This window comes from Microplitis mediator, chromosome 7, assembly GCF_029852145.1.
Source record: "Microplitis mediator isolate UGA2020A chromosome 7, iyMicMedi2.1, whole genome shotgun sequence".
Classification (NCBI taxonomy): Eukaryota; Metazoa; Arthropoda; class Insecta; order Hymenoptera; family Braconidae; genus Microplitis; species Microplitis mediator.
The window spans coordinates 5,265,289-5,283,032 of record NC_079975.1 but is presented as its reverse complement, the minus strand read 5'-3'; the positions used below and the strand labels follow the sequence as shown (position 1 = coordinate 5,283,032).

General features: G+C 26.8%; 2 protein-coding genes across 5 annotated transcripts in view; both read left to right on the top strand.

Annotated features, from left to right (window-relative positions):
* Positions 1-249: 249 nt before the first annotated feature.
* LOC130671274 (mitochondrial import receptor subunit TOM40 homolog 1-like) lies at positions 250-5,406 on the top strand. The gene is made up of 6 exons (XM_057475063.1): positions 250-637; positions 810-924; positions 2,239-2,492; positions 2,762-2,923; positions 3,008-3,157; positions 4,802-5,406. Exons 1-6 carry the CDS (start codon positions 475-477, stop codon positions 4,939-4,941), a joined length of 984 nt encoding a protein of 327 aa, XP_057331046.1. The 5' UTR covers positions 250-474; the 3' UTR covers positions 4,942-5,406.
* Positions 5,407-9,839: 4,433 nt separating this feature from the next.
* LOC130672529 (box A-binding factor-like) overlaps positions 9,840-17,744 on the top strand; it is a 59,627-nt gene continuing 51,722 nt past the window's right edge. Inside the window, exon 1 of one of the 4 annotated variants that reach the window (XM_057477196.1) lies at positions 9,840-10,388. In XM_057477196.1, coding sequence (XP_057333179.1) covers positions 10,322-10,388 — 67 coding nt within the window. In that variant the 5' untranslated portion in view covers positions 9,840-10,321. The remainder of the gene's footprint in view (positions 10,389-17,744) is intronic. The other 3 variants (XM_057477197.1, XM_057477193.1, XM_057477195.1) reach the window with 3 other exon arrangements.

The following is a 17,744-nucleotide window of genomic DNA, read 5'->3' as shown; positions in this document are numbered from 1 at the left end:
AATTGTAGTCCAGTGCGCCTGGGTGTGGGGTCCAAAGACTTCATTATCAACAAAAGATAACTCGACAAATATAAAAAAAATAAATTTTTTTAAAAGTAAAAACGACAATTAATAAAATTACTAATTAATTTTTTAAATAAATAAATTACAAGATTTGAATTTAAAAACAATAATATAAAAGTATCCAGCAGTGTGAAGTGATCTACAGGAAACGCGTGTTCGATATATATCGATTATCGCAATTGTATTTTTTTTTTACAAATGGCGACACACGGCGAGACACGCTGCCTTTTATAACCCGCATTTACTGGTCAATAATTCCAGTGTATTTAAATAATAATATAATTATTTTTATTAAACAATAAACTAACAAATATACATATTTATATTAATAATATAGACTTCCATACTGTGTTAATAAATAAACTATATTTATTTTTTAAATTTAAAGTAAAATAAATCTAAATATTTATAATGGGTAACGTTGTGGCCGCTTCAGCACCACCTCCACCACCGCCTATGTCGGTACTCGCACCGCCAGAAATACCAAAAGATCAACTAGGTCCTGCTTCAACTGAAGTAGCTCAGAAAATTGAAAATCCCGGTACTGTCGAAGAACTTCATAAGCTCTGCAAAGGTATTCAATTTTTTTCTTCACTATAAATTACAATTCCATGTGATAATTTTTTTTACAATTAATCCTAACTTAGATTTCCATTTATAAAATTTCATTTTTTTATAAATAATAAGAGTTTGGTATGTAATTTTTTATTGTTTCTAATTAACATACATATTTTTTATAATTATAGATGTGTTTCCAACAAATTTCGAAGGTGCCAAATTTATGGTCAACAAAGCGCTTAGTAATCATTTTCAAATATCACATACATTATCAATGAGTTCTGTCGTTAAATCTGGATACAAGTAATTTCATTATTTATTTATTATGTTTATTATATTACTAATAATTTAAAATATTTTATATTTTATCTCTGTCGTTGGAGTAATTATTGGTACACTGAGAGGAAAAAAAATTAAATTCAAGTAACCATGTTCACTTAACTCATAATACTAAAAACAAGAAAAATTTACTACATCGAAGCATAATATTTTTTATCTTTATAACAATTGTTTAAATGAACTCATAAATTTCTACAGGCAATACATTTTTACTAAAATTAAGAAAATATTTACTTGGCACTATTTGAGTAGAATAATACTTAAATCAAGAAATTTTACTTGAAATATACACTTTTTTCTCTCAGTATGGCATGAGTTAAAATATAAGTAAATTCGCTTATATAAATTTGGAGTAAGTGTAAGGATGCCAAATGTCCTGGTTGCTACTCATGCGGACAATTGGGAAAAGTCGGAATTTTAAACTTAACTGGATAAATATGAAAAAATTTAGATTATACAATTAAATTTTTCTAAGGCTCCCGCATTTTATTTCAGACAAAAATATCTCAATGTCTTAATATACAGTCGAGCCGTCAAAAGCCTGGTCTAGGAGACGTAGAGAAAAATTTTCTTGTAAAATCGGTCTTCCCACTACCGTGCGTTTAGTTTTGTTCTCGACTACCCGTTATAAGCCTGTTTTATTTTATATCATTTTAAACGTCATATTTAAATTTTGTTACATACGCGACTATCCCGATTTTCCTGGTGCTTATGGCGCTAAAATAAATACTTATCTTTTTACTCTAATAATAATTCAAATGCAAAAAATTATAATGATAACGGTATTGATTACAGTAATAATTAAAATAATTATTTTATCGATCAACTTAATGCTCAATAAAACTTTTAAATTGTAACAGAAGGTTTGGATGTAATCCATGATTACAATTATGAACAATAAATTATATTTTACTTAATAATGATTAAATTATTACCCGTGAAACATAGATAGTAAATCTTCATCATTAATTTGGATATTTTTTCCTATTGTTAGTTTATAATTTAGACAATTTTAACGGAGGCTTATAACGGGTTCTCTGGTACGAAACTCTTTAAAGTGATTAAGTGGGGAAACTGTTTGGACTCAGTAACTCCCGATTGAGGGGAAGAGGCTTATGAAGGACAGGCTTATGACGGGTAGTCGACTGTACTTATATTCATATGTTAGTGACTGAGATTTTGATACGGAAGATTCTGATTATTATTAATATATTTAAATATTGCTAGCAAAATTTTATTAAAATTTATTTTCATTACTAATAAAAATACTTGTTGTAGATTTGGAGCAACGTATGTAGGTACAAAACAAACGTCACCAACGGAGGCATATCCGGTACTACTAGGTGACATTGAATCAAGTGGAAATTTAAATGCCAATATATTACATCAATTTCATCCCCGTATAAGAACAAAAGTCGCAACACAAGTACAAAGAAGTAAATTCACTGCTGTACAAATGACATCGGATTATCGTGGCGATGCATTCACAGCATCACTTACTGTTGCTAATCCCGATATTCTCAACGGCTCTGGTAAAATTATACTCCATTTATTTACTTAAATCATAATAATTAAAAACCTGTAGTCCCTGTAGTTCTGCCCAAGTGTCACTACTATATTTATCAAATTAAATTAAAAAGGCACAATTTTAAGTCAAGACATATCTACTGATACAAATTTAATCAACTCAATTAACTTTATTAGAGATATACTATAGAAAAAAAATTTTTTATTTTAATTCTTCTAATAATATCCAGATTATTAATTATCAATAACTAATTACAAATTTTTATATTTTTAGGAGTTATGGTTGCTCACTATTTACAAAATTTAACACCAAAATTAGCATTGGGTGGTGAACTTGCTTATCAACGTGGTTATGGTATTCCTGGTGGTTCTATTGCTGTTGGTTCTCTTGTCGGTCGTTATACCGCCGGTGATTCAACAATTAGTGCAAGTCTTGGTAAGTTTATAATATAATTTAAAATAACCAATTATTTTTACTATTATTATTATTTTATTTTATTATTTATATTTAAATCTACAGGTTTAGCAAGTTGCCATCTATGTTTCCATCAGCGTGCAAGTCCAACATTACAACTCGGCGTTGAATTAGAAGTTAACGGAAGAATACAAGAATCAACAGCAACTATTGCGTATCAAATTGACTTACCAAAGGCAGATATAGTTTTTAGAGGTAATATTTTTTTTATTATTCATTTTTAATCACTAATTATAATAATAATAATACAGTAATTTATAGATATATTTATTAGGGGAGAATTGATTCGAATCAAATTGAATTGTTCATAAATTTTCGACTAGTTCGAAACTACGATTTATTTGTAAGTTTTCTAACTATTCGTAAATTTACGAATTTTTCGAATTATTTATAAATTCTCAGATGATTCGAAGCTTTCTGCATTATTCGTAAATTCTTGAATTATTTGAAAATTTACGAATAATTCCAAAAATTTATTTTTGAACAGCTTGAAATTTTAATTTTTTTTTCAATAATTAAAATTTTTCTCAGAGCTAAAGAAAACTCGGACACGAATCTAAAAAATTATTTTTAGTTATTTTAAAATCTAAACTCTCCATTAAATAAAAATTGAATATTTGAAAGCTGATCTGAATTTCCTCTATTCGAATTGAATAATTTGAAAAGTTACAAAAAATTCTTGAACTTTTGGATAATTTAAAAATTGACGAATAATTCAAAAAGTTTTAAACTATCCCAAGCAGCACACTTGCCTTTGTGACATCTATAAGATATCGGTTTTTCGGCTATTTTTTGACATATCGATAAGGCACCAATATGTTCACAAAATGATCAGAAATTTATGTCACCGAAAAAATGTCTACTTAAAAGACTTAATATAAGTGACGACAAAAAGTAAATTACAAATAATAAAATAGGTAAAATAGGTCATCTAAATGACTTTTTAATTGACATAAAACAGGAAAAACTACACAAATTTTCTCTGTCTTCAGAACCAACATTTGCATGCCGTATTTATGTCAAAAAAGGTGACTGAGTCAAAGGAAAATTTGTCTTATCCTCTTAAAAGCCCAAGTAGCACCGAGTCAACTTTAAGATGTCTTAAAGATGTCTTTCAAAAGGATAAGACAAATTTTCTTCTGACTCAAAGTCACTTTTTTTGGTATAAATACGACATGCAAATGTTGGTTCCGAAGACAGAGAAAATTTGTGTTGTTTTTTCTGTCATGTCAATTAAAAAGTCATTTGGATGACTTATTTTACCATTATTTGTAATTTACTTTTTATCGTCACTTGTGTCAAGTCTTCTAAGTAGACATTTTATGATACTGAAGTTAGCCGACGTCTAATAATTTTTGGATTTCCTTTTAGACGGTAAACTATAAAAAAAAACATATGAAAAAATTACACTTGTAGTTTTTAAAATTTTCTACATGTGCATATTGTTAGTTCTTATTTTTCTGTAATTGATCTGTTGAAAAAAAATTCCGTAAATTTTCAGTTGTCTGCTAACTTCAGGATCATGACATTTTTTCGGTGACATAAATTTCTGATCGTTTTGTCAACATATTGGTGCCTTATCGACATGCCAAAAAGTGGCTTAAAAACTGATATCTTATAGATGTTTTAAAGACAAGTGTGTTATTTGGGAGAGATCTTTAAGACATCTTAAAGTTGTTCTGTGCTACTTGGGATATTAGGAAATTTTCAAACCATTCGATTTCGTATTCGATTCGAACACGAATCGAACACCCCTGATATTTATTTGTTATTCTTCTAAAAAATTAAATTAATTAATTATAATAATATTTAAAATTAATATATTAATATTTGTTTTAGGGAGCGTTGATTCAAATTGGTCAGTAGGTGCAGTACTTGAGAAAAAATTACAGCCATTGCCATTCTCATTTGCACTGAGCGGTCTTTTAAATCACGCCAAAGGGCACTTCCAATTAGGATGTGGTTTAATTATCGGTTAAAATAATTAAATAAAAATTAAACAAATAATTCTACTTGTTTTGTCTCAATGTAATAATAATAATAAAACATTATTATTAATATTAACACTAATATGAAAAAACGAAAAAATATATGCATTGATGATGCGATATCAGTTTTTGTCGAGGCTCATGACACAGAACTTAGTTTGATCTGTTGAACTAAATAATAAAATAAAATAAACAATACAATATTAATAGAACAAATGGATTTTTTTCAGCTAATTGTGAATAGTTACATATTAATTTAAACAATGTACAATATTACTACAATATCCGGTTTCTTGCAGTACTATTTAACGCAATATTAGTAGCAAATTATTGTAATACATTTTGTTACCACGTGGTTGTGTATTTTTTTTTTTTATTCATAGCTACTATTACATTTTGGACCTCATTTTTTTTAATTGTTTTAAAATCATTAGTCTTATTGTATTTTTTATTATATACACATAGTAAATAATACATAAATGCATTTATTAAAATTATATGGTTTAATGTTAAAAAAAAAAATTATACTGGAGTTCTTATTTATTTTTAATTGCCCTCCTGTCATTGATTTGTTGAATAATTTTTTATTCATTGAGTAGATCAGCTTTTACCGTCTTTCAGTTTCTGATTAAAAAAAAAATTTACAGTCGATCCCACCCCCAAGCAGCACAAAAAAAATCGGAGTTTTGTTGAATTTAAGGCGACAATTTGTTGCCATGCAATTAATTGTTAAGTGAAATTCAACAAAAAGTTGTCAATTTTTTTTGTCCAGCTTAAGTCGTCGGGTTTTTTGGACATGTCCTCGTTTTTGAGGTCCACAGCCTGGGCGGTATTTTTTGTCTGGGTTTTTAACGTTTACTTTTTAAATACTGAAGTAAAAAAAAATTCCTGTGGCTGAATTTTTTAATCCTTATGAGAAAATTTTGTAATTTACTCGTGACCCTGAAGACAGCATGATACTGAAATTAGCAGACGTCTAATAATTTTTGGATCTTTTTAAAAATGATAAATTAAAAAAAAAAACAAATATTTGAAAAAATTGCACCTGTAGTTTTTTAAATTTTCTACATGAGCATATTTTTATTTTATTTTTTTGCAATTGATTTGTTGAAAAAAAAATTCAAAAATTTTTAAATGTCTGCTAACTTCAGGATCATAAGTCAGCTGACATCTAATAATTTTTGAATTTTTTTTTCAACAAATCAGTTGCAGATAAAAAAAAATAAAAATATGCATATGTAGAAAATTTTATAAACTATAGGTGCAATTTTTTTTCAATTTATCATTTTTAAAAAGATCCAAAAATTATTAGACGTCGGCTAATTTCAGTATCATATTTACTCAGTTAATTTACAAAAAGTTTTTTATAATTAATATAAAAAAAACAATTTCCTCTAATCTAAACTCAAAATTTAATTTGTTTTAATAAAATTAAAAAATGGAATTTGTTTTCATAAAAAAAGTAGTTTTATTATAATAATAATAAAAAACATACTGACATTATTTCATTCCACTGCGATTTTAAAAATTTTTACTCGTCTGGATTTTTCAAAAAAATTTCCAGGTTTTTGATCATTCATGGAGATTATTAGCAAATTATAATAATTATAAAAAATATATAAATCCATATGTAAAATATACTTACATTTTTTTTTAATGATGATAAATTATTTTTTTGGTAATTTAATTTAGTAAAAAGGGGGTGATAAATAACATAAATTTGAATTAATAACTGGATAAAAATATTTGTTGAAAATAAGTTATTTATTTCGTAACTTAAATATTGTGAAATAATATTTTGTGATAAAGATATTGTGAAATATAAAAATATTTGTATAGACACATATACATATAGCATTGAGATATCGTGTGATCGGAGTATTTGGAGTAAAGATCGATTTATTATTGATAAATTTATTATTAATTCAAGAATTCATTTATATTTTATTGCAATTTTTTTTTTATATAATAATTAATCAAAAAATAATATTTCATTCGAAAATACTATTTCACTGGGTCTATATATTGATAAACTTTTTTTTTTTATATTTATTGTTTATCGATTGATGAAAATTCTTTCAATTACTCCCAATTAATACACCAATAAATCGGGAGTAAATTTGCAGTAATTACGGATTTTATTCAAATCCGATTACACTCGGAGGTCCGGAGTAAAAAAAAATCACTCCGCATACGAAATAAATCGTGAGTTTCTATTTCCAGTGGAGTGATTTCGGAGTGATCTGAATTTTATTCAAATCCGTATTCGGTTGTATGACAACTGATCCCCGACAAGTGATGGCACGACAATTGATCCCATAGACTCTAGATCCAACTGACAATTCATCACTTTCATCAAGATTTTCATAACTGTCATTATCATCACCTTCATCATTTTCAACCGAATATCGATGGGATCAGATGTCGGTTGAATTAATTTGTAGAAATTACTTGTCGTGGTATAAATTGTTGGGATCAGTTGACGGCACACCAACAAAAAAACAATCATCCGCTCTGCATTCACTCCGGATTTAATCCGTATTCACTCTGAAAATTTTTCACCGTGTAGAGTAGAGGTACCATTTGTGGCCACTGCTCCATTTTTGGACATTTAATCCTTTATTTTAATTAATGAAAAAGCGGAAAATAAAATTTTCATTTTAATAGTGGGATAGAAGTATCTTTAGACATATTTAAAAAATTGATTATGTTATTCGGTCTTCTACAGATTATTTTATTTGAATTTTTTAAGTGGCCAAAAACGGTACCTCTACCCTATATGGTGTTTAAAAAAGATGATGGCTCTTTTAAATAAAATATAAGTGTAGCTTGAATATCCATTTTAATTATTTACTTAATTACTATCCAACAGGTCAATGTCTGAATAGTATCCATTGCAATAAATCCAATAATTTGACTTTAATTATTAATCATAAAATTTTTGACAGCAAAAAAAAAAATTCTTCAGTTGCAATTATTGAGAAAAATTTTTTTAAAAATTTTCCAGACCGTGACACTTAAAAAATAACTTTGATCCCTTATTCATAATACTTAGGAGTTTGAATCTTAAAATTATGTCGAGTTATCGAATTACTTGAAGAAGAAAAAAAAACTATGTGATGAAAATTAAAAAAATATAGAATAATATTTTTAAAAAAACATTTAAATGTATACTGCAAAAGAAAAATAATGTATAAGAAACAATAATATGCATAAAACCATACATCTACGTGCTAAATAACACATAGCAAGACGGTAGTTTCAGGTGATTTTAACGCTCATACAATACAACAGCGTGACTTTTCGCGCAACTCCGTGGCCTTATGTACCTAGAAACATATTACATACCGGACCGTACATTATACTTCAATACACACCGTACAATAGTAAACATTACATTTTATTTTTTTTTCTTCACCATAAACCATAGCCTCGTATTATACACTCCATACACTTGGTAAATAAATTTCTCCTCTGTAATACCGTAACTCAATTGAATATGAATGAAATAAAAGAGTTAAAAAAATAAATAAATAAAATTACGCCCCCGCAAAAACAAAGCCAAGCAAAAATGCCATGAATGAAATAAAATAAATAAAATATTGATTATCCTTGATCATTAAGATGTTTTGTAACAAGATCTCGAACACATCGCTTTGAACAATTAGGCTCTACGTGATTCATTTTGCTCAATAATATATATTTAAATAAACAAACTCATGCTTTCCTTCATTTGTAAACAAACTTATTCATAAATCATTTATTTTTATTGTAAGACAAAAGATCACTTTCAAATTACCATAAAGGCCCTTCATTGCTTACACATTTGCTATAGATATGACTCATACTTTAAAGAAAATTTATTTTTTTTGCTGACAAATTATTCAATTTTTTAGAAACTTTTTTTTTTTACAGTAGGAACGAATAGGATTTTTATGATAAAATTGAAGAATTTTTTTTTTTTTTAATGATTAAAAATAATAGGGTAGTTGGGTCACTTAAAATAATTAAAATTAAAATTAACTTTTGAAAAATTTTTTTTAAAAATACATTAACAGTTCAATTGTTGTATTACGTAGAAATTTAAATTTTGAAAAAAAAATTATTTTGTTATATTTTTAGAAGGCCCATTTTGCCTCATGATTTTTTCCAAAATTACTTGGCGGAAAAAAAATTTAGATTTACTAAAATCTAAACTCGACAGTCTAAGATCTAATGTTTTAATTATTGGCTAGATATGAGTAGAAATTAAAAAAAATTAGATCTACTTTGATCATATAAGATCTGAATTAATATTTTTCCAAATAAATTAAATCAATAGAAAATAATTATTTTGCACAAGAAGAAATAGTAAAACAATTTTTTTTCAAAACCTCTCTCCCCTTCTCCCACCTAATTCATGTTATTGAACTTTACCCCCACTATTAGACCAAAACTCTACTATATACAAACTCTTTTCCAAATTTCCAATTTAAAATCAATCAAAATTTTTTCTTCAATTTTCAAAATTAAATTTCCCGCTCAAATAAATTACCAAAATTTTTCCCAATTTCCCTTTACCATTTCTCTAATTATCAGCAAAATAATAAGTAAAAAAAAACCCAAAATTCTTTTCCTCAACCCGCTTTCCCCCACCCCAATAAAATATTTAAAAGAAAAATAAAAATAATTGAATTTCTATTGAACTCCACCCCACTACTAGACCATCAATAGTTTATTATATATTATATATATATACATTCCCCTCCTAATTCTCATATATATATATATTAGCAATTTTCATGCCCTCAAACTCTTGCAATTAGTTGTTTCTTTTTCTTGCAGCATTTACTCACTCACTTACTCACGACATATTATTATTATACTTATACACTTACTCATTCACTCACTCACTTACTTACTTACTTACTCACTTACTCACAAGTATATTATTCTTAACATAAGTAAAGTAAGTCTTTAGCGGTTTCTGCACGGCACTAGTGTAGTACAGAGAAGTGCAGAGAGTAGTGCATATGCATATGCAGTGTAATGAAATTCAGTGTATATTAGTATAGTTATACATATGTATATATATAAATTTTTTTTCTATGTACACGATATACACAAGTAAAGCTTATGACCGATCATAGAGTCGGTTCATATGCCCGCGGACTTTTATTTCTTCTCCACGCACCTCATAGTCAACTTTAAATTATTTACACAGTTGGTTAATTTATTTTCATTTAAATCGACCATTTTTTACTTTATATATTTTACAATCGGTTACATAAATAAATACTTTTAGTGTCAATACATTTATATGTAATTATAAAAATAAATATTTATATATACATATATATAAATAATAAATTTATAAAAGTGTTTTGTGAAAATGAAGAGACGAAGATGCAAAGACAATCTCACGCCAGATGTCACCAAGTATCGAGTAAAAGAATTTGGTGAGTTGTTTATATTTTATTGTTTGTATCCCCGTTTTTTTAGGCGGTTAAATTAAGGAGGGAAGATTAATTTAATATGTTATTAATTAATTAACTCACACTGGCCCGGTGGTCCGCGACTTACTGGAGACCAGGGGCCGTTTGTCGTGGATGTATATATGGATATCAATAGTGATAACGCCGCCCCTGTATATGAGCGATAAAGACTTGTTACTTTATTATAGATTTTCTTTATGATCGTTAATTTAATTAATGATTTCAAGATTAATTTTTTTTTTACTTTTTGTACACTGTAAAAAAAAAGGGGTAAGTCCAGGTGGTGTAGGTGTTAAAATTTTCGGTATTAAATTTCAACACCGAATGCGGTGTTAAAATAACACCACCGAAGGTGTTTTTATTCTTTACCGGTGTTCAAAAAATTTTCACGGTGTTAAAATATTTTTCGGTGGTAAAAATTTTTACTTATTCGACCACTAGGAGTTAGACAGTATTTTTATGAATTAATTAAATTATTGGTGATTGAAACGGTGGGCGTAAAATTGTGTAATTTTTAACTAAATTACGTACAACATAATACAAAATAATTATTTAAATAAGAACATAGCAAAATTGAAATTGCTTTCAGACAATATTCAGTAAATTTTGATATTTTTTTATAAGTAATTCACTTCTTTTCTCATTTCTTCACGTGGAATTTTTTTTACATCGATTTAACACCAGTGTTTTAACACCGCCAGCATCAGTGTTATTTCTTTTTAACACCGCTTTTTTAATGATCCTGAAGTTAGCAGACAATTAAAATTTTTTGACTTTGTTTTTCGAACAATTAAATTTTAAGAAAAAAAAAAACTAAAAATTTGCACATGTAGAAAATTTAAAAAACTGTTAGTGCAATTTTTAAAAATATTTTTTATTTTTATAATTTATCGTTTTACAAAAATCCAAAAATTATTAGACGTCGGCGAATTTCAGTATCATTTTTTTACAGTGTATTAATATGATACTGAAGTTAGCTGACATCTAATGATTTTTGGATTTTCTTTTAGACGGTAAATTATAAAAAAAAAAAAATTTGAAAAAATTACACCTGTAGTTTTTAAAATTTTCTACAAGTGCATATTTTTATTTTCTATTTTTTTGTAATTGATTTGTTGAAAAAAAAATCCGTAAATTTTCAGTTGTCTGCTAACTTCAGGATCATGTATTAATTAAAATTTTTTTGACGTATGATAAATTTTTTTATTCTATTTTATTGATTAATAATTAGTCTAAAGTTAATTGTCGATATATATTTTTTTTTTAAACGTCGTCATTTGCTAGTCAGGGTCGTCATTATATTGCTATTTGCTACTGACGTTACTCCATATAGTTATTATGAATAGCTTATAACGTTATAACGACACGTCATATATATGTATATTCTTCTTTCTTAGTATGTACTCTATTTTATTTTTTAACATTCACTTGACTCATTTTTTAAGTATAAATATTTTTTATATTTTTTATTATTAATAATTATTTAGACTATTGAATCATTTTAATAATAATTACTTCAGAATTCAACAATACGAGACTTTATTTTATTTTAAATTTATATTGGATTAGTTGGATATAGGAAATACTTAAACGGATAACTTATAGATTAACTTTATCTGAGGAAATTTAAATTATTAAAATTTAAGGGAAGATAACGAATGGAAAATGTTTTTATTTTTATTTTTTTTTAAATGTCTAAGAAATGTTTATTATTTTTCTGAGATTATCAGTTTACAAGTCAGCGGACATTGGTCTGATGATCGAGGTCATTAGTAACAAAAGTCAGGGTTCATATAAACAATTCATTAAATCATCTCAGACATGAATTTTTTTTTTAAGGAAAATTTTTTTTTACTTCTGTAGATAAAATTTATATTATTATTATTATTAATTTTTTTTTTTAATTCGAAAACCACATCCTCGTATAAAAATAGCCGGGAGAAATGTGTTGGGTTTAAAAATTTTTAAGAAATAAAATCATCAGTACAAAAAGTTTTTATTTCGGAGTTGATTTTTTTTAGGTCTGGGGAAAATTCAGACGTCATTTGGGTGGAAAATTTTTATTGATGATTTAGAAGAGGGAGGGGTAAGTTGATTTAGTCACTCCAAAATTTTGAGCAAAAGAAAAATTTTTTTGAGTGGCTCATTGACCCCGGTTTCATAGATCTGAAGAAAACTTAGACATCATTTGGGAGAAACTTTTTTTTGGCTTAGAGGAGGGAGGGAGGGGTAAGTTGATCTGGTCACTCCAAAATTTTGAGCAAAAGAAAAATTTTTTTGAGTGGCTCATTTACCCCGGTTGCATAGATCTGAAAAGAACTAAGACATCATTTGGGAGAAACTTTTTTTTTGGCTCAGAGGAGGGAGGGGTAAGTTGATCTGGTGTCACTTCAAAATTTTGAGCAAAAATAAAATTTCTTTGAGTGGCTCATTTACCCCGGTTTCATAATTAACACTTGAAAAAAAATTGACTGCACTGTTCGAGATGACCAACTCACCCCACCCTCTAAGATTTGAACCAAAAAAAATTTTTTTATCTCTCAGTCTCTCCTTTGCCTCAGAAACTCCCGGATTTTATAGTATCCCATTCTGCCCCGGATTCCCCTAACTATATGTATATATATTTATGAGTATTGACAATATGTATATATGTGGTATAAAATAAGATTAAAAGACTAAAAAGATGACTCGAAAAATGGCGGCTGGTGGGAAGCGAAGCAATTCGCTGTCAAGAATTAGAAGGCATATCCACAGTTTCGCTCCGCCTTCACCTAAGCTCAATACATCTATATCTATATATATTTATATTTATAAACTACACAAAAAATTTATAATATCTTTCTAAAAATTTCAAAAAATTACTATGTACAAAATATTTTTTTTCTTTTTTTCATTTCACAGAAAAGTTTTCCGACTTTTTCGTCTAAATTTTTTCTGTAAAAAATTAAATTTCCACTACAACTTTTCTCATAAATTTTTTTTTGTCTTATCAGTAAACGTTATTTTTTTTTTTTTAGTAATTAATTTTAATAATTTTCCTTACTGTCGTATGTTTATTGGCATTGTCAATTGATATGTTTAAACATATACATGTAGAGTACAGTACTTACTGTGTATACATATAATAATTTAATTTTTTAATTACACATGTGCAGTTACATGGGCTGCTAAGTAGTCAATACGTAAATTGTGACCGTCACTACTGATAAAATATAATAATAAAAAAAAAAAACGTAAATATATATCAGTAGGATTTCAAAAATTAAGGAAAGGGAGGAAAAAATTTTATTCATGAGTGATATTGCTACATATATATATATATATATATATATATATATATATATATATATATATATATATATATATATATATATAAATATGTTTATGTGCAAGAAAATAATAATTTGATGATAAGAAAAATAAAAAGTTAAGTAAACAAAACAAAAAAGTTTAAACAAACATTAATATTTAGTATTTTTCATGAAATGTATTTAGTTCAAGTACGAGTTGCCTTATAAGTCAAAATGCGAGTGCAATGTGTTACATAATTTAAATGATAATAGTCCAGGCTAGTACATTAATCGTTACATAGTTTCAGGAATAACCCACGTATATATAATTTATATTCTATACTATTTCCCTTTTATCTTTATATTTACACTTTCCTTTTTTTATTTTGTCATTTCCATACTTTACGACATGTCACATAAATAATAATATTGATATCGGCTTATTTATACGTCATCGACACGTCAATTTCAATTTTTATATTATAATTTACATAAAAAAATTTTTTATATTATTGTTTTATTTTTTCGAAGCAGTTGACCATTTTCTATTTTGAAAAACTTCACAGTAAATTTGTTGATCTAGTTTTTTGAGATATTTTTTTATGTATGAGCAGAATTCTGACTAAATATATATTAGAGTTTTCTATAGAAAAGTTGGTATCAAGGTAGAGTTGAAGATTTTTTTTATAAATGACTCGAATTTGGTCATTTTTGATGTTATTTGTTTAAAAGATTTGAGAAATAAATAATTTGGCCCTGAAAAGGATCCAACAGAAATTATAAAAAAACAAAAAAATTTTGAAAATATTTCTGTTTATTGTTAAGTTGGTTCGAGCCAAAATTTAGTGTCTATTTTGATACAGAATTCCAAAATTACAGCGAAGAACTTCGAGCTTCTACGATAGACAGAATAAAAGATTTACAAAAATTATAAGTATCATTCACAGTAATAGTTTAAAATTTTACTGAAATAACAGTAATTGTAGGATGCTACGAGTAGGAATCTCTGATTTTTTTATGTGCTTCTAGTTTGCACACTGAGAGAACAATTTATTTGAGCCAAATAAATAGATTCATTTAATTGAACAAAATCATTTATTTCATTCAAATATATATTTGTTTGTAGCTAACAAATGGCGCTTCAGTGCCACCATTCAAATACAGATTTATTAACCATAAAAAAATCATTATTTCATTCAAATGAACCATATCTTTGTCTCAAATAAGTATTGATTGCGTCCATTCAAATATGGAATTTATTTGCCTGAAACAAATCTTGTTTGGCTCAAATAAATTGTTCTCTCCGTGCAGCAATATAACAATTTTTCCAAAACTTTTTTTCGTGTATAATGAAAAGTCACTCAAATCTATACATTGAATTCACTTGATCTACAAATCAAAATGTAAAAAAAAAATAAAAAACGACTAGATATTTAAAGCACAGTTGCAATTCTAAATATCAGGAACATCCCGTGTAAAAAAAATTGTTAAAAAAAGGTTAAAAAAGTGTTTACTAGTCTAAACTTCAAAACGTGACACAACGACGAACTTTTTTTGAACGTTTTTTAAACTTTTGAAAATTCCGGGGAAAAATCATAAATGTCCTAATATTATTGAGATAAGATAAAACGAAAAATGGTCAAAAATAGTTCGAAATCCGTTTTTTCTGAACGAATTGTGTACTGAAAAATGTTAATTTGTAGTATTAAGTCAATTTTTTTTTCTGTGCATTTTTAGAAGTTTGAAAATCGTTTGAAAAAAGGTCGTCATTGTGTCAAGTTTTGAAGTTTAGAATAGTCAACACTTTTTTAACCTTTTTTCAACAATTTTTTTTACACGGGATTAGAGTGCGACCTTCTATAATTTCACATTTTATAATTTAAAGTTAGTAAGTCTTTTTTGCTGAAGTGCGTTAGATTACGCCAATGTTTCAAAGCGCCAGTAAAAAATTACTCACGTGCTCCAAACGACTTAATTTGCCGGCAACGTTATTAACTGAGTGTCTATATATAATTTTCATTTATCTCTATTTATTACTATTATTATTCTTATTATTACACTGTAAATAATTTACGGATTGAAAGCAGATTAAATCCGGAGTTAATTCGGAGTGAATGCGAATTGAAATAAAATCCAGATTAAAAAAACTCCCTATTTACTTCTTATGCGGAGTGATTTTTTTCTGACTCCGAAACTCCAAATTCCAATTGAAATAAAATCCGTAATCACTCCGAATTCACTCCCGATTATTTATAGTTATTATTAATATCATTATCATTAATCATTATCAAATAAAAATATTAATCACGTAAAAAAAACTAAAAAAAAAAACAATTAAAATTTTTATAATTTCAAAGTTGGTCCAACTTGTCTCACAGTCATCTGACAGACGTTTGTCTCAATAACTTAAAAAATAATTTATATACTTTTACCTTTCCCAAATTAATCACAAAATTTTAATCAAATATTCTCTTTAATTTTCATACCATACACTTTTACTCATTAACAAGTACTCCTATAATTAATAACAATATTTAAAAAAAAAAACACACTTTTCTTCGTAATAATCAACACAATGTATAAAAGAACTCAGTAATAACTCAAAGTACAAAGCAGCCGCACATTGATTATATATATAAAAACGTCCAAAAATTAATAATAAAAATAATTATACGTTTTGTGCAGAATGTGGTTGCGTTGATTACTGATATCTGGCAGTACACTACGGTAATAAACGCACATGCCACATGGTCTTGTATCTTTAGCAGTGTAATATATAATATACGAGGAGAATTACAGTTCAGTTTGCCTACTAAAGCATTATGACTTTTGCGATATGAGTTATCTCGGGCCTGATATCGTCGTACTATTATACAGCCTTCCGCATATTATGGTTAAGACACTGCAATCGTGCCAGTATGTCTTTCAACTTCGTTTATTGCTGCTACTTCAGGTGATCTTAAATATATTAATATTAATAATAATATAGACATCTTTATAAATACTAACCAAAAAGTAATTTTAAATCTTATATATAAATATATAAAGTTAAATAATAAATAATGAATTAAATAATTTGAATGAATGAGTTGTCTTATCAATTACGATCATCATTCAAAAGCTTCTGAGATATTTGATACGATCTTTTATAGTTAAATGTACTAAATACTTTTATGTACATAAATTATACTATAAACATATATGTATATATGTATACATGTATATTAATGTGCAGCTGAAGAGTTTGATGGTTTCGTTTATCATTCGATATGTGAGTCGTGGCCGAGTTTATTATAAACATATATATTATATTATATTCTATATAAACTATATTTTTTTTACGTCTTTTTTGTTATCGAATTTCAATATTAATTAATTTTTTATTTGGCTCAAATAATTTGTGATTTTTTTTTATTTAATAGTTCGAATAAAAAATTTGTGACTTTGATTATTTTGTTGGTTATTTATTGAAGGAAAGTTGAGTTAATAAATGTTTGAGTGGTGAGAAATAAAAAGTATTTTTTAGTGATTTGTTATACTAAATAGTTGATATATATATGTATATATTTTTTTTTTAATAAAAAAAATGAGAGTCACTGTCTATGCAACTAGTTCAGATAAGGTATCGCTAGTTGGTTGTCGGGCGATAGCGAACCTATGAACATATATATATATATATTATATATATATGATGTTTTACTTTAAGTTTCATTCGGTCACATGTCGAAGTGCAGAGAAAAAAAATGCGTAACATAAAATATATCGATGACACATCTATATATATATATATGCACAGAAAAACATGATTTCTTGGCATAAGAAATTTTTTCTCGCCTCAAAAAATTTTTTTTTTTTCAATTCATAATGCAAAAAATTTATGGCGGCAAAAAACCCTTTTTTCTACACTGTAAAAAATCACTGGGGTAAGTCCAAACGGTGTAGGTGTTAAAATTATGGGTGTTAAATTTACCCCCGAAAGCGGTGTGAAAATAACGCCGCCGCTGGTGTAGATATTCTGTACCGGTGTTAA